Raw genomic sequence first — 19997 nt, 5'->3', positions numbered from 1 at the left:
AGTGAGGGGCTTCCAAGGGCCCCCTAACGAGGAAGCGTTCACCCTCGAGCCGGCCATCGGCTCCCCCCCTTCATTTCTTAGGCTCATTCATGTCACGGTTAATATTCTCTGCCAGGTAATAGTAACCAGACCATTGCTGGCTTTCTGCTGCCAAGTCTTTAATTCCCTGCAGCAACAACAGTCCCCACCCGGTCCTTTACATTAGCAGCTCTTAGTGGATAAGGGGTTAACTTGGCTTGAGACTTTGCATCAAGTGTCTGAGGAGGTAGGCTGGGGGTGGGTGGTGGGGCCAGTGTGACCGGGGCAAGAGTGGGTTGGCTGGGGAATTCCAGAATGTTTCAGGTCACAGGTATAGGTCTCTTTAAAGCGGGTCCTGGACTTTCTCAGTGAGAATCAGAACAATTGGAGTCTGGGTGAGAAGCCCTGTCAAGACCTAGGGTGTGCTGAGGAGGTTGACAATGTTTTATGTCTTTGGTCTGGATTTCCAGTGAGTTGCAACTTAAAAGAATGCTGTGCCTGACTGTGTAGATCAGAAGGGAGCCTGCCTTTTTATCTCAGAGGCTCAGGGAGCACAGGGGTGAGGGGCATCTGCTGAGAACAGACAGGTGAAATTGTTTGTTCGACCTTCTGCTGTGTCTATGAGTCCTTCTCTCCTGACAGGGGACTTTTTGGGGGGGTGGTGGGTGCGGGGGACTCTTGCACAGGGTAATGCCCAGACCTCGAATAGCTTAGAAGAAGGAGCAGACGCCACGGCTTACTGGTGGGGAGAGTGGACCAAGTGGACGGCTTGTACCAGGACTTGTGGCGGAGGAGTGAAGTCTCAGGAGAGACACTGTCTTCGGCAGAGGTAGGGCTTTGAAGGGTGGAGGGAGTTTGGGATCTGGAGGGAAGGAAAAAAAGTGCTCTGGTTCCTCACATGAGGCTTGGGGAGCCACTCCTGCTTGGCCTATGAAATGACTTTCAGGACACTTTTTTCAACCAGCATAGCTGGCCTGTGGGAGGCATAGAGCATGTCACTCTGTGGGACTCCTGTCCCAGTGAAGCTGGCTTTAAATGATCATCCATGGCAGCCCAGAAAGGGAAGAGAATTAGATCAAGACAATTCTACCAGCATTTATCAAGCATTCACTATACCCCGGGCACTTGCCTAGGAGCGAAGAATACAAAGGCCAAAATGAAAGAGTCTCCGCCTCCCGCAGAAGCTTATGTTCTTCTGAGGGTGCATATCTAAGTGTGTATGTGTGTGGAAAGGGCACAAACAGCCCCATAGCTTTGCCTTGATTACACAGAGGCAACCATTATGGCAGGAATTTGTGTCCATGACTCCTGCTGTGGTCACAGAGTCCTAGCCTTTCCCTTCCTCGGCTGATCCGGTTCTGGACAACAGCCTGGATTTGCCCTGAGGAATCAAATGCCTTAAGATTCACAGTAGAATGGTCTCCCCTGAGCCAGTCAGACTTTTCCTCAGGAGACCGGGCCGCAGGGACAAACCAGAATGGAAGGCTCACTTTTAGGGAGTAGGGGAATAGAAGAGTCCATCTTGGTCCAGCTTGGGAGGACATTTTGGTAAGGTAGAAACATCTACAGGCTATTGGGATGGGGCAATGACCTCTTCTGAAATGGATTTGTGGCCCAGACATCCTTAGAAAGTCATAGAAAGTGAGAAGTCTTGTGACACCCGACATTTCTCTTCTCTGTTTAGGAGGAAGTCCATCTCAGGACTTGGGAACAAGACCTGCACAGGTACCTCCAAGAGGCACCAGCTATGCAAAGTACAGGTAGGGGAGGCTTGGTTTCTGCCTTACCTAACTTTGTCCCTACCCTTGGTTCAGCTCCCTGCTGACAAAGTACGCCAGGCCCTAGGTGAGTGTCAAAGGGCTCAGGCCCCTGCTTTTCTTCTGCCTCCTTCAAATATGGGGAGAAAAATAGCCCTGCCCTCCTCCCTTTCTCAGTCAATTCAATGCAAGCATCTGCTCAAGGTTTCCTAAAGGCATGGTTTTGCCCTCAGTAAGCTTACAGTCTAGTAGAGGAGACATGTAGAAACTGAGACGGTGCATCATATGGTCCTAAGTTAGTCACAGATGGACAAACCTAGTGATGATCAAAGGAGGAGGAGGACAGAGAGGGGTGCAGCAGTCGGGGAAATCAGTAAGATCTCTTCTCTCTCTCTGTGAGATTCTGTGATTCTATAATGCGGTGGGGCTTCACCTGGAACTTGGGGGTGGGGTGGGAAAGAGGAGCAACGGAGAGGAAGGTAGGAGTTTGAACTCTGTATGAGGCATTTACTAGCTACGTGACTCTGGGTAGATTCCTCCCAGACTCAGTTTTCTCATCTGTGAAATGTGGATAATGTTAGTACCTACCTCGTAAAGCTTGGTGGGGCAATCACGTGAGATGACATATATAAAGTGCTTGCAAACCTTACAGCACTATATACATGCAAATATTATTATTGTTTTCATTGTAAGAGCCCTTGGTGATATGGTATCTGTCTCAGAAGCCCTAGAGTCTTGGTTTGGAAATTCCCAGAATGGGCTTGTGGAAGGAAGTCTTCATTTTAAGTAGTCTTTACAATGCCAATCCAAGGAGGAAATGAGGAGTTTTGTGTGTGTGTGTGTGTGTGTGTGTGTATGTGCAACACACAGGAAACACGATGATTGGTAACTCTGACTCTTTCATCCTCCCTTGAATTAACTGGTGGCTGTGGCATCGTGCCAACAAGCACAGAACGCCAGAGCTGGAGTGGGCATTACAACACATATCCGAGCTAGAGGGGATCTTAGGACATAGAGGATCAGAGTTGGAAGGGATCTGAGAGATGATTTGATTCCAAGACCTTCATTTTATTTTTTTTAATTTTATTTTTGGGCAGTTGGGGTTAAGTGACTTGCCCAGGGTCACACAGCTAGTAGGTGTCAAGTGTTTGGTCTGAGGCTGGATTTGAACTCAGGTACTCCTGACTTTGACTTCAGGGCCGGTGCTCTATCCACTGCGCCACCTAGCTGCCCCCTAAGACCCTCATTTTAAAGAGGGAAGGAAACAAGCATTTATTAAGTACCTACTATGTGCCAGGCACTGGGCTAAATGCTTTACAAACATCTTCTCATTTGATTCTCATAACAATCCAGGGAAGTGGGTGCTATCATTATTCCCATTTTCAGTCAAGGAAACTGAGGCAGACAGAGGTTAAGAGACCTGCCCAGTATCCCACAGCTAGTAAGTGTCTGAGGCTGGATTGAACTCAGGTCTTTCTGACTTCAGGCCCAGGGCTCTATTCACCTTACCCAGGGTGAGAATCACTTTCTCTCCACCCCCTGATCCTGGGCTGATCTCTTCTAAGCTTCATGACCAGCATCAGCCTTTTTGAATGTCAGCTCCCTTTAAAAGAGAAAGGCTGCCCGATCTGCCTGCTTTCTTGGGACTCTTCCTTTTGTCCTTGTTTATTTTTCTCATTGGGGCAGCTAGGTGTCATAGTGGATAGAGTGCTGGACCTGGAGTCAGGAAGACTCATCTTCATGGGTTCAAATCAGGCCTCAGACACTTACTAGCTGTGTGACCCTGGGCAAGTCACTTAAACCTGTTTGCCTTAGTTTCCTCATTTGTAAAATTAGCTGGAGAAGGAAATGGCCCCAAATGGGGTCATGAAGAGTTGAACATAATTGAAAAATGACTAAACAAAGATGTTTCTCACCAGGATGTGATTCACGTGTCCCCTTTTAGGACTGTCCTTCTGATGGAAGAAGCTTCAGGGAGGAGCAGTGTATATCCTTCAACTCTCATGTGTACAACGGAAGGACGTATCAATGGAAACCCTTATACCCGGGTAACAGGTGTCTCTTTGTCTCACAATGCTGCTAGGTCCTCAGTCTTTCAGAGAGATGGGTCAGCTCATCTCACAGCCTCCTCCTTGACTGTACTGAATAAGGGCTTCAGGTGTCCAGCCAAACACCGGAGCCAACGTGGGATTTGAAATTTTCAGTGGGTTGATGGTTAGGGCACAAACTCCCACAGCAAGAGTGTGGCTTGGGTTGTTAACATTTCCACTTCGCATCTGGAGAATAGTTTATACTTTTTGAAGGACTTTCACATGTATTTTCTTACTTAACCTTCTGAATAGTCCTATGATGTCTGAAGGGCAGGGATAGTTAAAAGAGCTCTGGTTGTAGAGTAAGAGGACCTGTGTTTAAGTCCCACTTCTGATGATTCCATAGCCTGTGAGACCTTGGGAAAGTCACGTCATCTCTTGGGCCTCAGTTTCCCCATTTGTAAAATGAGGGGGTCAGATTAGAATAGAGACTCTTATTTGATTTTGTGTCATGGACCCTGTTGGCAGTCTGGTGAAGCCTATAGATCCTTTCTCAGAAAAATGTTTTTTAAATACAAAAGGTACATAGGGTTATAAAAAACTCAATTATATTGAAAATTAGCTATCAAAATATCAAAAAAACCAAATTCATGGACCCAGATGGCCTTTGACATCTCTGCTAACTCTCGATCTGGGCTCCTACGATCTATGACTTCTGCTTTATGATGAAGGAGCTGATGCCCAGAGACTCAGGGGATTTGCCCGGGGCGCTGTCATAGAGTTCATGGCAGAGCCAGACCCAAAGCCTGTTTCCTGGACTCCTGTCCAGTGTCATCCCATCACTGAGCCTTGTGTCTTGTTCAATGATGCTGCTTCCCAGCCCTCAGTTGCCTGTGCCAGTTGATGTGGAATTGAGAGAAGGGACCCAGGGGAATGGAAAATAGGAGAAAAAGGGTTGTCATTAAACTAGATTTGGTTTCAGAATTCATCCTATGATTATTAGTGCCCTGTTTATGTTTAGGGGAAAGGTTTGGGTTGATTTTCCTTCCTCATTATGTGTTGCTTGGGCTGATGTTAAAGTAATTTTCCTGAACACATAGTGACTGATGGAAGGATGAATGGAGATGGGGTGGGGCGGCCTGTAGTGGTGGTAGGAGTATGGAGATACGAGTTCTAGTCCTTGCTTGGCCACTTAATAATTGCTTGAACACGGACAAGTCATTACCCCTCACTGGGCCTTGGTTCCTGGGCCTTTGTGAAAAAGGAGAAGGTTGTTTAACCCTGTAGTGTCTAATTCTTGGAAGGCATGGGGTTGTTGTGAGGGTCAAATAACCTAAGGGATATGAAAGTACTTTGTAAGTTGTAGAGTAGGGGACAGATTATCCAACATGATGCTACAGGTGTGCTCTTTGGGTGTGTGTTAGGGGTGTGGAAAGTGGGGAATTCAGCTTGGGATCTGCAACTATAGGTCATTCACCAAGAAGACCACTGAGTGTGATTCTGTCAGTTTGGTTTGTCCCTGCACTCCTGATTCTCTCTCAAGGAAAACATTACCTGATAGAGGCTGCTGACATCCCTGGAGCTGGAATCCCATGGACTGTGGTCCTTTGGAGGTCCTCCAGGGGCCATTGATCTCTCTGGGGAAGCTTCCTTCTCCCTCCTGCTCCTCCTTGCTCCCTCTCCCAACCTCATGCATGACTGCTGATGGACATGTTCCTCCCGTTGATCCTGTGGGTGTCTCTCTTTCTTCCCTTTCCCACTAGATGACTATGTGCACATCTCAAGCAAGCCCTGTGACTTGCATTGTACAACCGTGGATGGCCAACGGCAGCTGATGGTACCAGCTCGTGATGGGACCTCCTGCAAATTCATCGACTTCCGAGGGGTTTGCGTGTCTGGAAAATGTGAGGTTGTTAAACATTATAGCAAAAATACTGTCAGTAACATTCAGGAAATTAACCCTGATCCCACCCTTGGACCCGCATATCAATGCTCTTTTCTGTAACTTTTTCCAGCCCATTGGATGTGATGGGGTCCTCTTCTCCACCCACACTCTAGACAAATGTGGGGTTTGTCAGGGTGATGGCAGCAGCTGCACGCACGTGACAGGGAGCTACAGGAAAGGGAATGCCCACCTGGGTAAGTAACTCATTTGGTTATTGTCTTTGGCTTTAGAGAAGGAGGGAGAGGAACAGGGAAACATTCAGATCCAATAATAATAATAATAATAATGATGATGATGATAATAATAATAATAATAATAAACACTTCAAATCTTTGATGGATCTGGGATCTCAGTGGTGATCTCAGTGGTTTTTCCTCCATGCAGATCTCAACCTCTTATCCAGATCTTTCCATAATTCCTTAGTAAAAAATTCCTTAGTAACAAAACCATCTTCTGGCACTTTTAACATTTTGTTGATACCTGGGAAGGCACCTGTCATCCCCTACTCTTGCTGCATGACTAGTCTCCCTTCTTTTCCAGTCATAACTTATGCTGCGTTGCATCTTATACACAAATTATCACTGGACACATACTATGACATCCTTATACTCACCATGCATCTCTCTATTGCCCTTTGGGTCAAATGCCCAATGTTGATTCTTCTGGGATAACAGGAGATATAGTGTGGTGAGAGAGATAGTGTGGTGTAATGGATAGAGAGGGAGTCTTGGAATTAGGAAGACCTGGGTTCAGATCCCACCTCTGACACATACTGGCTGTGTGACACTGGACAAGTTGCTTAGCTTGTCATTGCCTTGGGCAACTCTCTAAGACGATGAGTTACAACATAGATGCTGGTCTACGTTGGTAGAGGGATATTCCTCACCCAAGAGTTCCCTATAGCAATGAAATCATGGGTTCAGTCCATACTAAAAACAAAACAAAAAAAGAATTCAATCCACTTCAGGCAAGGGGGACACTGTGAACAAAGACACAAAGATTGCAATAAGTCAGGCAGGCATGTTGCAGAGAATGGGAGAGAGGCTGGCCTGGTTGGAATGAAGGCTTTATTAGGGAGTAATTAAAATCCTAGCTGTGGGGGAAAGCTCAGGAGTAATAGTGTAGTAAATTATAGACTAGCAACTGTTTTTTTTTTCCTGTCCAGTATGATTTGCATGTGAACACACATGCATATTGATGAAGGGTTAGATGATAGGGCTAGCACAATAGAGATAATACAGTCACACAAGCTTTCATGGTATTTTCTTTAAAATTTTAAAAAATATTTTATTTTTCCAATTACATATGAAAACAATTTTTAAGCTTTGTTTTTTACAATCCAGTTCCAAAATCTCTACCACCCTCCTACCCTGCCCCCTCATAGAGAAGGCAAACAATTTGATAAAGGTTATACATGTGCAGTCATGCAAAACATATTTCCATATTAGTCATGTTGTGAGAGAAAACAGTAAAAAAAAAACAAGAAAAATGAAGCAAAATAACAGTATGCTTCGATTTGCACACAGACTATATCATCTCTTTCTCTGGAGATGGATATAATATTTTGTCATAGGTTCTTCAGATTTTATTGTCTTGAATCTTTGTATATTGCTGAGAATAGCTAAATCGTTCACAGTTGATCATTGTACAATGTTGCATTACTGTGTACAATGTTCTCCTAGTTCTACTCACTTTGCATCAGTTCATATAAATCTTTCTAGGTTTTTCTGAAAGCATCCTGCTCAAAAGATGGTATTTTTGAAAGAGGGTGTTGTGGCTAGTCTATGCATGGGGCCACAGTGTGTCATGTTGAGGAAAAGGTTCCCTAGGGTATCTTTGGTCTATTTTGGTCTAAAACCCCTTGGGCGTGAAGCAGTCAATTGAAGGGTTTCAAACTGGAAAAAATCCCAGAAACCAAGATCAATGATGGGGAAAAAAAGTTCCTTGGCCATCAAGAGAGCTTATATGCCACTTGTTACTGTGTTATCACTGTCTGGTAGATACAGTATGAAGGTCAATGGATTTTTCAGTTAATTGACCAAGGTGATCTTGATCAAGTTCATAGGATAATAGATTTTAAGCAGGAAGGAACTTTAGGGATCATCTCACCCAATACCCTTTTTTTTGTGGGTGAGGAAACGGAAGCTGAGAGAGATTAAATGATTTGGCCAAGGTCATATGGGTAATAAATCACAGAACCAGCACTAGGAGTCAGCAGCCTCTGCTTTTTTCTATTGCTGTTCCCCTCCCCCCCCCAGCTTAAGATATGGAAACAGGAAATTATACAAAACTAAAAAGTGAAATAGGTACCTATGAAGGCCAGGAGTTCCCTTTTCCCTTTGAGGGAAAAGACAATTTCCGGGCTATTTGTAGACAGGATAGAATGTGGGAATTCTATATAAATAGATCCCCTAAATATATATCCTGGGCATATAAAATTTAAATAACTGGAAAGAGCGGGAGGACTTATAGATGAGTCTAAGAATCGTCAGAGGAGGAGGTTCACCCAAATGCCCCAATGTGATTAGGGCCTCTCTGGTCAGTCATTCCATAAATCTACCCAGTCATTCAATAAATTGTCAGCATAGTGTGGTAGAAAAAGCAATGGGATCAAAGGCAGTTCAAATCCTGGTTCCAGCACTTAGCTATGTGACCATGGGAAGCCTCTCTGAGCCTCAGTTTCCTTATCTGCAAAATGTGCATGTAATACAAATGTATACCACCTGCCTGGGCAGCTAGGTGGTGTAGTGGATAGAGCACTGGGCTTGGAATCAGAAAGATCTGAGTTCAAATACAGCCTTAGAATCTTCCTAGCTGTGTGACCTTGCACAAGTCACTTAACCTCTTTTACCACTGGAGAAGGAAATGGCAAATCACTCTAATATCTCTACCAAGAAAGGTCACAAAGAATCAGACATGACTGAAATGACTGAATATCATCTGCCTCATAGAGTTTTTGTGAATGAATAAATGCTTAGTGAATGAATGAGGCAAAGGGCTCAAGAAATCTTAGTTATATAGAAATATGGGTTTGTTATGAATAGCAATAAACAGTCCATCAATAGACATCTTCTATGTGATAGGCAGCTGAGTGGCACAAGGGTAGAGTACCAGGCCTTGAGTCTCTTCCTGAGTTCAAATTTGGTGTCAGACATTTACTAATTGCGTGACCCTGGGCAAGTCACTTAATCCTGTTTGCCTCAGTTTCCTTCTCTACTGTAAAATGATTTGGAGAAGGAAATGGCAAACCACTCCAGTATTTTTACCAAGAAAACCCCAAATAAGGTTACAAAGAATCAAACATGATTGAAAACAACTCAACAATAAATGTGACTTGCCCTCAGCCCAGTGAGGTAAAGGATACAAAAATAGGATGGAGACATAGTTCCTGTCTCAATGTGCATAGTTTAGTTGGGGAGATAGGTCATTGAGGTGGAAAGACAGAGAACACTACAATGTGTCACATATGATTGGGCAAAGGCCAAACACATGGGTTGCCTCCCCTTTACCCAGTGCCTTTTTTCCTGTTTGTTTGGTTTTTTTTTTAACTGACCAGAAAGTCGCCTGGTCATTAATGTATAGTTTCCCTACAGGCTATTCCCTGGTAACTCACATTCCAGCTGGCGCCCGAGACATCCAGATTGTAGAGAGGAAGAAGTCGGCAGACGTCTTAGGTGTGTATGGCCTTGGCGGCTAGCCTGGCAGTATTTGTCTTTTCTTCTATCTGCCTGCTATCAGTGGGCAAAATTTATAGTTGAAGGGAAAAAAAAAAGGAATTTCTGGTCATGCAAGAAAGGAGACAGACTACGGTCTGGCTCCGGAACCAATGGATAAATGTTACAGATAGGCAGATTTTTGGCTCAGTCAAAGAAAGAACTTTCTAACAATTAAAACTGGAAGTAGAATGGATAGTATCTCTGGAGCTAGTGAGGTCCCTGTCACTGGAGGTCAAGCAGAGACTAGGTGCTGTACAGGAATGCTGTGGAGGAGATTCCTGTGGATGATGAGAGGTTGGATTAGAGGACTCTTAATAGCTCTCCTCAAGCTAACATTCTGATTCTATAGAAAGTGACACAGGGAGCCCCAGGCCATCAAAGGTGGTCCCAAGTGTGCCACTGAAGCCAGGTGGTCCATGGGTCTTATTCAGTGACAATTTCTGATCCATGATTTCCGATTCTTTTCTCCCTTGATTCTGGATGAGGGGAGCAAGAGCAGATTGGTGGAAGGATTGAACAGCATTTGTATTTCCTTTCCTTCTCTTTATTCAGTTGGTTAGCCATTAAGTACGTAAGAGCTCATTCTGTGCATTACACTGTGCTAGGCACTATGTGACCTCACAATGGCTCCGAGCAGGTGATCCCCAACAGGGTATTCCACAGAGCTGTTCGCTGCTGTGGCCACTGTCCCAGACTGAGCAGACCCTAAACTACCTCAAAGGCAGGAGGTTTAGGGCTGGGTGGGGTCCTGATCTGGGGAGGGACCCACTTCAAAGCCAATTGGGCTTACTCCCAAGAGGCCCAGGCATGGGGCAGTGTTCTAAACTCTGTGGCTGCTGCCCCCTTTCCAGAACACAGGGCAGGATCTCATCCTCTGGGGCTGTCCCCTGAACTGCCCTCCAGGGACGGTCTGCCCTGGCCAAGGGCTTTTGGAGAAAGCAGCTTGGTGTAACTGTGGCCTCCAGCCAAGACGGTTACTTTGTCCTCTTCAGTGGGAGGGACGGACAGTCCAGGAAACAGACTGTACTCTGGGCTGCCTCCCGAGCTTTCTTACTTGAAACAGACGCGTGGAAATACCAAGTTAAGACTCTGAGCATTAGGAAAGCCGCAGGAAGGAAGGTCATTATTGTCAGGAAACGGGTTTTGGATTTGGGCTGAAGGTTTAACCCTTTGCAGACAGACAGGTTCTGACTGGGGGTCGGTTGGTGTGCCTTTAACTTGCTCTATAATTCTGTCTGGCTCAGAATTTTATTTTTTTTAAAGCCTCTACTTTCTACTCATTTTATTCATCTGATAATAAATTAACTGCACCAGACTCTCACTCCTTGAATTGCACCAGGAGCTTTGGAAGCAAAACTCCTACTCTCTAGCAGGCCATTCCAGTTCCTGGAATAAACTTTTAAAGGACACGTTTTGGAAGACAAACTGTACCCGAGTCATAATTCTTCCTTCTTGTCTTCTCCAGCTCCTGGCCTTCGGGAGATAGTGCAATGTAGAGGAAAGCCTGCTGGAGCTGTAGTCCAGAGATCTGGGTTTGAATCCTGGCTTTGTCACCTTTCCAGCTCAGCTGATCACACAGCTGGCCAAGTCACTTCTCCCTGAGCCTCAATTTCCTTAGTGTACAAGAAAACAGTTAACTAGATGACCATTAAGAGCCCTTTCCGGCTTTAATATTCTAGGATCCTGTCCAGTCTCTGTATAAGTTCCTCTACAAGACAGTAATGGGGAGGATAGGAAGCTTCAGGTAGTCCTCAAGTTAAGGACTAGTTTGGGGGGCACTTTAAAACCTTCAGGAAAGCTGGAAAACTTAAGCTTTCTGCTGAATCTACAAGTTCTAAGACAGGTTCTCTCCGCTCACCTGGGTTTGAGTGGGTTGTCAGCAGGGATATGAGCAATCATTGACTGCCTATGATGAGTGTTTGGTGCCAAACAGAGGATTGGAGTGGGCCAGACCAAACCCACCCACTGTCTGTGTGTGCTTCCAGTTCAGATCCTTGCTGGAGTTAGGGACATCTTTGGAAGTTCTTTGGAAAAAGGACTATATAAGGATACTGTCTTCTTCGTCCCTTGGAATAGCCTCGCTTGGGGATGGGTTCCTGGAAGATGCCCAGTCAGAACTTGCTGATTGACGAAGCATTTCTTTTCAGCGCAGACAGCGGAACTTAATCCTCCCCAGACCAGAGTGAGAAAACTTTGGGCACTCTGTACACAGAGCCAGGGAGTCGAGTCACCAGCAATCCAAAAGCCATTTCTTTTTGTTTCTGGCTGGGAACAGTATCATGGATGTCATAGAACAGAAGATGCCAGGACTGGAAGGGACCTTAAGATACAGAATTCCAGAGCCGGAAGGGATCTTTGGGAATGATCTAGACCAACCCCCAACCCTTATGTTACAGATGGGGAAACGGAAATTTAGAGAATAAACAATTAGAAAGGACCCTAGAAATCATTGTTTTCAACATTGTTACTTCATAGATGAGGAAACTTAGATCTAGTGAGTTTAAATGACTAGATCAAGGTCATATGAGTAGTAACAGAGTCAGGGTTCAAACTCAGTCCTCTGAATCTGGACCCAGTCCTTTAATCTACTCCCCTGCCCCACATTTTATAGTTGGGGAAACCAGGGATTAGTATGAGAAAGGACTGGCCCATGGTGGCATGGTAAACAGAAGAACTGGTACCAGAACTGAGGGTAATTGAAGTTGGGGGGGGAACTGTAGAATCAATCTGTGCCCCTCTTTCTTTGGCCAATGAATTAAGCACTTGGGGTCTGTTTCATTGGCTGTAGTAATGGCTAATCACCATGTAGCGATTCAAACCGTCCATCAAGACAGCCCAAATAGCAGCACCAAATGGGCCTCAAGCCAGTTATTTTCAATAGTCTAGACATGTCCTTTGTTGTTTATTTTAGGCTGATATTAAAACAGGAGTGCATTTCCTGAGCATGCACTGACTCGGGTTAGACTTTTGCCACGGACACAGGGTTTGACTCACCCACGTGGCAAAAGTCCTGAACTTGGAGGTATTTTTAGAAGCTGGGTGGGAGAGTGGGAGGGGTGGGGGGGGAGGGGAAGGGAGCTTCAGTCTCCTGAGTCATAGAAGGTTAGTGCTGGAAAGGACTTTAGAACATAGAACTGTAGAGCTAGATAGGGGCCTTAGAGGTCACTGAGTCTAGACCCATCATTTTACAGATGGGGAATTTGAGGATCTGAGGTCAACACACAAATCCACATGTAGAGCTCATGACAGAGCTAAGTTGAGTCCTCTGGAAGCCAGTTGGCTTCCCAGCAGTATACCTAGTTGACTCCAGACTTGTCTCCCACCCCAGCCGTGGATGGTCCATTGAAAGAATAATTCAGCCCCGAGATACTCATTTAATGCTAAGCAAAGGCTTCCTTCCTGGCTAATGACCCATGCATACTTTACTGTTCTAGCTCTTGCTGATGAAGCTGGCTACTATTTCTTTAATGGGAACTACAAAGTAGACAGTCCAAAGAACTTCAACATTGCTGGCACCATTGTCAAGTACCGACGGCCCATGGATGTGTATGAAACCGGCATCGAGTACATCGTAGCCCAGGGCCCCACCAACCAGGGTCTGAATGTCATGGTATGCTTAGCAGTAGAAAATGGGGGACTTATTATGCGCAAAGTATCCTGTCAGAGGGAAGTGTTAAATGTCAGGGAAGTTTTATTGTCTCTAATGAATCAGGAAACAGGATATAATAATGTTAACACCGGCGATATCACAGAAACAAGAACTGCTATTGATACTTGTGATGATGTCATAGAAACAGGAAGCGATGATGTTGATGAATGAGATATCACCATGCTTTGTTTTGATCAAGGTTGGAAAGACCAGAGGGCAGGATGAATGAATTTAGGTCTATGGTACTGTCTAATGGGGTCTAATTATATCCTTTCCTCTTCTGTCCCTGAATATGGGTGGTATGCCTAGATCATTACTTCTGCCAGTTGCCAAAGGTATTTGTGCCTTTTTTTTTCTTTTAGAGAATCCTTAGGCTAGAGAGATTTTGAGTCTGTTGAACTCATACCCTACCTCTAACCCTATGCCATGAAGAAAGCAGCTGCCATATGACCTTAGAATCTTCCCCAAAAAATGATTCCATGGTCTCCCTTCATCAAACATTTCAGGGCCTCACTTCTGGGAATCGAGTTGTAGAGCAGAGGGGAATGGAGAACATTCTGTCAAATCCCTTGCAGGGTGCTTCATAACCCTCAACACAGGAGGGATGTAGAAACTCCCACTGAGCTCTTAATTTTCCAGGCACCATGACAAAAGAATGCATTCTTAGGGTGGAACAGTTGAAAGAGCTCAATTTGGAATGAAAGGCCCTAGATTCAAATCCTGCCTATGACACTTTTTTCCTGTGTATCTTTGGGCAAATCTGTTAGCCTCTCTGAACCTCACTTTTCTCATCTGTAAAATGAGGTCATTGGACTAGATGCTCTTTAATTAAGGTTCCTTTCAGCTCTAAATCATTGAGACAACACGGTCAGGACAGGTTTTTGTCATAAACCTCATACGCTGCTCTTTGTTTACCACGTACATTGGGCATGGCTTGACAGTTACAAAAAATTAGAATTCCTGTGAATTAACTGAATGCTAAAGTTGTAATGAAGAGAATTTGATCTTTGATGATTCAGAGTGCACTTATACTTCTCACAGACTATGGTTATGAATAGTGGGTACTGCACTAGCTCGATATTTAATATCACATTAGTTAAGAGAGATTGCTGTAAATTCCAAATGACATTTTGATAGAGCCAGATTCAAATAGTTTTTTTTACTTCAAATCAATTTAAATATCCTAAGTATACTTTGATAAACAAAGACTGGAAGGACATAGGTGATTGATACTCTCAGTTAATCCCCAAACTTAGAATGGATAGTTCCTAAATTCTCCCTCATCCAATCCTCAATCAGACTAGTTAACAAAGGTTTCCCCTGTCTCCTTTCCCTTGTTTGCTGCCTGATTAAAAAGTACTTAGAGTGAGCTCTGTGACCTTGGGTCAATCAGCTTCCCCTCTCTGGGTCCTATCTGTGTAATGAATAAAGACAATCTCTTTTCGCTCTGATGTTTTATGTTCTAAGGTCCCTTCCAGCTCTGATATGCTGTATTGTAATATTCTATTTTCTAAGGTTCCATCCAACTCGTAACGTTCTGTGTTCTAACATTGTACATTCTAAGGTCCCTTCCAGCTCTGACATTCTATGATCTCTGATCTAAGAGAAAGGGGCTGAATGACCCACGGGAGGATAATTTATCTTTCCTCCAGGTGTGGAATCAAAATGGCAAGAGCCCATCAATTACCTTTGAATACACTCTTCTCAGAAAGCCCCACTCCCAGAGCATCCAGCCCGTCTACTATACCTTCTCCGAAACTGCTTCAGAGAGTGCGGAGAGCCGGGAATTTGATGGTGAGGGGCTGGTGGGCATTGTCCAGCACAACGGCAGCTACTATGGGAAATCGTCAAAGGAGAGGCTAGATCTAGAGAACCAGCTGTTTGGCCAGCAGGGCCCCTCCGAGGATCTCAACTTGAGCAAGGGCCAGGAGACCAATGAGGTGTACGAGAGGGCAGGAGGCATGGACTGCGAGGCTCCGCTGAGGGGCAAGGCCTTCCGAGGTAATGGGCTAGCAAGGGAAGTCCAGGGCAGAGCTGCCTTCCCCACTGTGGATGATGCCAGACCACAGAGCCATGCCCAATGACTTTGAGCGTTGCTGCTCTATCTCTTTGGCAAAGGGCTTGAAGAAAGGGTTTCTCCCACATGACCCTTTGACATAGGCCTACTTGTCAATTAGAGTGAGGGCCATAGCCACACTGGGGAACTGGATGCACTCTCCCATTTGGGGATGTCTGGGCTTCCGTCAGAAGTCTCCTACCTTCCCTCAGTTATGTTCTTATGTGCCTGAAAACATTCTTAAGTACAAAGTTCTTGCACATGGCTTTGATCAGGAGTAGCCGTGTAGAATGTTAGCTGTTCATTCTGTATTGGCCAACCCTACATACTGGAGCTGGGGCAAGTGCTCCTGGAAAGGGGAGGCCCTGCCTGGTGGAATAATCTTGACTTTGTGCCGTAGAAATATTAATAGGGGGCATCTGTTCCCCTGGGCCCCAGATTTAATATTACAAATTAGTTCGGACCTTCCCATAGAAGGAGAGCCAGTTCTCAGCAAAAATTGAGAAAGGGGGACCCCTGAGTCCCTATTCTATGCCTTTTTCTCCATTTTAAGCCATCCCAGCCCCAACCCAGGAGCCCAGTCCTTTCATACTTCGACCCCTAACATCCTTCCCTCTTACCTCAGAACATTTGACCTAAGCCAATCCTGTAAGAAGGCAATGCTTAAACCAAAGTAATATATGATAATAAACTATATTTGTCTACATTACATTGTTTCATTGAATCTTACAACAACCCTATGAGGTAGGTACTACAGGTATTATCCTCACAGAAGAGGAAACTGAGGTTCGGAGAGGTAAAGCAGCTTACAGTGGTCATGCAGCTGGTAAACATCAGAAGTGGACTTTGAATCTAGGTCTCCCTGACTCTAGCATCTTCTCTCCACAATGTTGCATTGCCTCTCAATCTATAATAATCCATTTTCAGTTAAGGTAGGGAAAAAATTTTTGGGTTCAAAAACTTTTTGGACTTTCCCGAGATCACTCACTTCATGATAGTGTCTGTGCATGTCTAATGCTGGCATGAAAATCCCTTTGGCTTGATTCATAGCCAGAATAAGCAAAATATTTGAGCTGGAAATGACCTTAGAAATCCCCTAGTTCAGTGCCCTTATTTAACAGATGAGAAAAGTGAAGACCAGAGAGGGGACTTGCCTTGCTGAAGATCACACAGCTAGACAGTGGCAGAGCTGGGTTTCTTGACTTTCTAATTCAATATTCTTTCCATTTTGTCCCGCCCTTCTGTTTTAAATATCAGATTCAAATACTACCCAGGTGGTTCATATGGAAGAGAAGGAGGATCAAGATGGTGATGCCCACTTTGCCTCCCACGAGTTCCTCTCAGAAAATGCCATCTCTGATCAGCTTTTGGGCAAGAGCTCTGACTCTAAGGAGTTTGTCCTGAATGTAACAGTGAACAGCATTTTTGCTCAGGGTGACCCACATCACCCAGGGAGCTCCCCCATGGACAGCCTCTATTTGGACTATGAGGAGAATGAAGGGGCTTACATCCTCAATGGTACCTACTTGGAGCTGACCAGTGATAGGATGGCCAATACATCCTCAGAGACACCATTCTCCAATGCCAGCGCAGCCCTCCCTAGTTCACCAGGAAACAGGACACACAAAGCAAGGTAGGAGAGCTTTTCCCATATCCATGTCCTACGTCTTTCGACACCTAAAGGCTGTGCTCTACAGGGGGACGAGGAGCACAAGCTGTTCTTCACATTGACTGAGGTTCCACCACCTCTTCAGAAGATTCTTGCTAGGTGCACATTTGGCAGGGAAGTGTCAGTGGTTCACCAGGTGGGTAGGTTGAGGGAGACGGAGCTGTTTATACTTATTCAAGGGATATTGAGCAAGGCATTAAAAAAAGATGCCTTCTTTTTCTCTAGTTTCTAGCACAAGATCAAGAGTCTAGAAATTAACATTTTTATTTTCCTCCTTATTGTGCTGATGAGTTAGGTAAGTTAGGGCAGAGTACTAATGATCATCAGGTTCCAGGTTAGGATTGAAATTCATAGGATTAAAAAGTCCAGATTCCTTGATTTGCAGATGCGGAAACTAAAGCCTAGAAAGGTTAAGGGACTTGCCCAAGGTCATACAGATAGTAAGTAGAAAAGCCAGGATTTGAAACCAGGTCCTTTGGCACGAAATCTACCTTCCTTTGCACTGTGCCATTAACCCCATGAATAGGGACCGTAAAGGAGTGAGTGGTCTTGTTTTGTGGCATCTAACTCTAGTCAACCTTGACAAAGGATACGAAGCAGATTTTCCAGGTGTTGTTCCAGGGTGCCACCAAACTCCTATCCCATAAAATCACAGAGTTGCTCAGGATCACAGAATTCTCAGAGCTTTTTAGAGGCAGCCACATGGCACAGTAGATAGAAGACTGGGCCAGGTGTCAGGAAGAACTGAGTTTAAATCTGGCCTCAGATATTAACTGTGTGAACTTGGGCAAGTCCCTTAATCTTTGTTTGCCTCAGTTTCCTCAACTGACCAGAATAGGAATAATAAAAGCTCCTATCTTGCAAGGTTGTTGTGAGGATCAAATGAGATAAGATCTGTAAAGCTCTTAGCACAGTGCCTGGCACATAACAAGTGCTATAGAAATGTTATGATAACAACAATAATAATTAGCTAGAAGAGACTTAAGAAGTATCTTAGAGTAGTGGCCTGTGTTTGCACAGGAATATTTTCTATAACATTTCTGACCAGAGGACATTACGGTTCCATTTGTAGAACTCCAAGGAAGTGAAACTTATAGCCTCCTAAGGCAGCCCACTTCACTTTTATATAGTTCTGATTACTAGAAAGTTTCTCTTTGTTTAAGCCAAAATCTGTATCTCTGCAACTTTTCATCTATTCCACCCTTTCTCCAGGGAAACAACTGTCTATAGCTGAGCAGCATTACTCTTATGGTCCATCAGAATTACAGCAGGAGACTGTGAGGCCAGAAGAAAGTTTAGGTCAGAAACAGGGAACCCAGCAGCACTAGACAGATTGGGTTTGGTGACCTCCCTGGACTCTGCCTGGGTGATTCACAACAATTCCAATTTTAGGCAGCTAGGTGGTACAGTGGATAGAATGCAGTACTGGGTCTAGAAAACTTCAATTTAAGTCAGGCCTCACATACTAGCTATGCAATCCTGGGGGAGTCATTTAGCCATCGTCTGCCTCAGTTTCTTTATCTGTAAAATGGGAGTAATAATGGCACCTATCTCCCAGGGTAATTGCGAGGATCAGATGAGATATGTATAAAGTGCTTCCCAAACCTTCAAGTACTATATACATTCTAGTTATAATTAATTCCTATGCTTGGTTCTTGGGGTCTGGACAGGCTGGAACTAGTGTACTTTGATGAACCAGGCATCAGGACAAAGATGGTTTAGCTGAGGGTACTAATAGCAGGTATTCATATTGAGGTCCAAGTCATCAACAAACATTTATTTAGCGCCTACTGTGTGCTAAGTAATTGGGATACAAAAAAAAGGGCAAAACCCAGTCCCTATCCTCAAGGAACTCACAGTCTAAAGGGTAAAATAACATGCAAACAATGATGTACAAACAGGCTATATATAGGGTAAATTGAAGATAATCTAATAATGAAAGTACTGACTTACTGAAGGCCTTATACAGCCTAAGCAAGAGCATATGGATGAGTGAGCACAAATCAATTCCTGTTAATGGAGAAAATTCAAATGCAACAAATTCAACCATCATGGAGTACCTGTGCCCTTTCCTGTCTTGGCTGGAAAATGACAGGGTCCCTGTCCTCGAGATGATTGTCTATTAGGGGATCTAAGGCACGTCTACAAATACCTATCTTATAAAGCAGAGTGTGGTGGTGGTGGTTGTTAGCTCTTCGTTCTTGAAGAAGACCACGAGTGCTTAAGAGAGGAATGATTTCCTGTCGGAGTGTACAAGAGGGGGAGTTGTTTCTGATGTGGGGATCAGGAGGAGGTGATCCTTGTCATGCCCCGGACTTAACAATATTTCTTGGCACCAGGTTTAGCATGAGCAAAGATGGGCATACGCCAGTAGTTGAGGTATACTATAGGTTTTGGGTGACAATCTACCGATATTGTATCAGTTTTGAGAGAGGATTTTGGTGGCTTTTTATTTTGCATTTTTGGTCAAGTGCAGGCGAGTAGTGAACTCTACTGATGAAGGTTGGTTTCATTTGGGGAAATGCTAGAGAGCGAATCACACATGTTTATTAAACACCAGGTGTTAGGGAAACAAAGACAAAGACAGAGACAAAACAATCCCTGTACCGAAGGGGATTACCTTCTATTGAGTATGCATACAAATTAGTAAGTCCAAAGTATGAGCAAAGTAATTCCAAGAGGGAAAAGGGCAACTAGGAAGGGCTTACTTTAAGAGGTAGAACTTAGTTGTTGAAGGATTTGAAGGATTCTAAGAGGTAATTACAACCCAGACATGGCAGGCCATCTATACAAAGGCATAATGATGGGAAACAGAGTGCTTTATCATGTGAAGGGCTAGTGCACCAGCTTGACTAGAATCAACCGACAAGTATTTATTAGGCACCTACCGTATGCCAGGAAGTGGCAGCTAGATGGCTCAGTGGGTAGAGCATTGGGCTTGGAGTCAGGAGCACCTGAGTTTAAATCTGGCCACAGACACTTACTTACTAGCTGTGCTGGGCAAGTCACTTAAGATCTGTTTGCCTAGGAGGCAAGCCAGGTGGCTCAGCGGATAGAGTGCTAGGCCTGGAATCAGGAAGACTTGTGTTCTAATCCAGCCTCAAACACTTATTAGCTTTGATCTGGGGCAATTCACCTAATCTCTATTTGCCTTAAT

At 44.5% G+C, this 19997-nt stretch overlaps 1 protein-coding gene across 4 annotated transcripts in view; it reads left to right on the top strand.

Annotated features, from left to right (window-relative positions):
• ADAMTSL2 (ADAMTS like 2) overlaps positions 1-19997 on the top strand; it is a 49625-nt gene that overhangs the window by 3224 nt on the left and 26404 nt on the right. For 3 of the 4 annotated variants that reach the window (XM_027869543.1, XM_027869542.1, XM_027869540.1), the window contains 9 exons: positions 705-847; positions 1703-1778; positions 3721-3823; positions 5569-5714; positions 5821-5944; positions 9344-9424; positions 12901-13076; positions 14768-15116; positions 16429-16804. In XM_027869543.1, coding sequence (XP_027725344.1) covers positions 705-847; positions 1703-1778; positions 3721-3823; positions 5569-5714; positions 5821-5944; positions 9344-9424; positions 12901-13076; positions 14768-15116; positions 16429-16804 — 1574 coding nt within the window. The remainder of the gene's footprint in view (positions 1-704; positions 848-1702; positions 1779-3720; positions 3824-5568; positions 5715-5820; positions 5945-9343; positions 9425-12900; positions 13077-14767; positions 15117-16428; positions 16805-19997) is intronic. The other variant, XM_027869541.1, reaches the window with a different exon arrangement.

The sequence above is a fragment of the Vombatus ursinus genome, unplaced genomic scaffold (assembly GCF_900497805.2).
Source record: "Vombatus ursinus unplaced genomic scaffold, bare-nosed wombat genome assembly UNPS02014793.1, whole genome shotgun sequence".
Lineage (NCBI taxonomy): Eukaryota > Metazoa > Chordata > Mammalia > Diprotodontia > Vombatidae > Vombatus > Vombatus ursinus.
The sequence above is the reverse complement of the archived record's forward strand: the minus strand, read 5'-3'. Positions and strand labels throughout refer to the sequence as shown.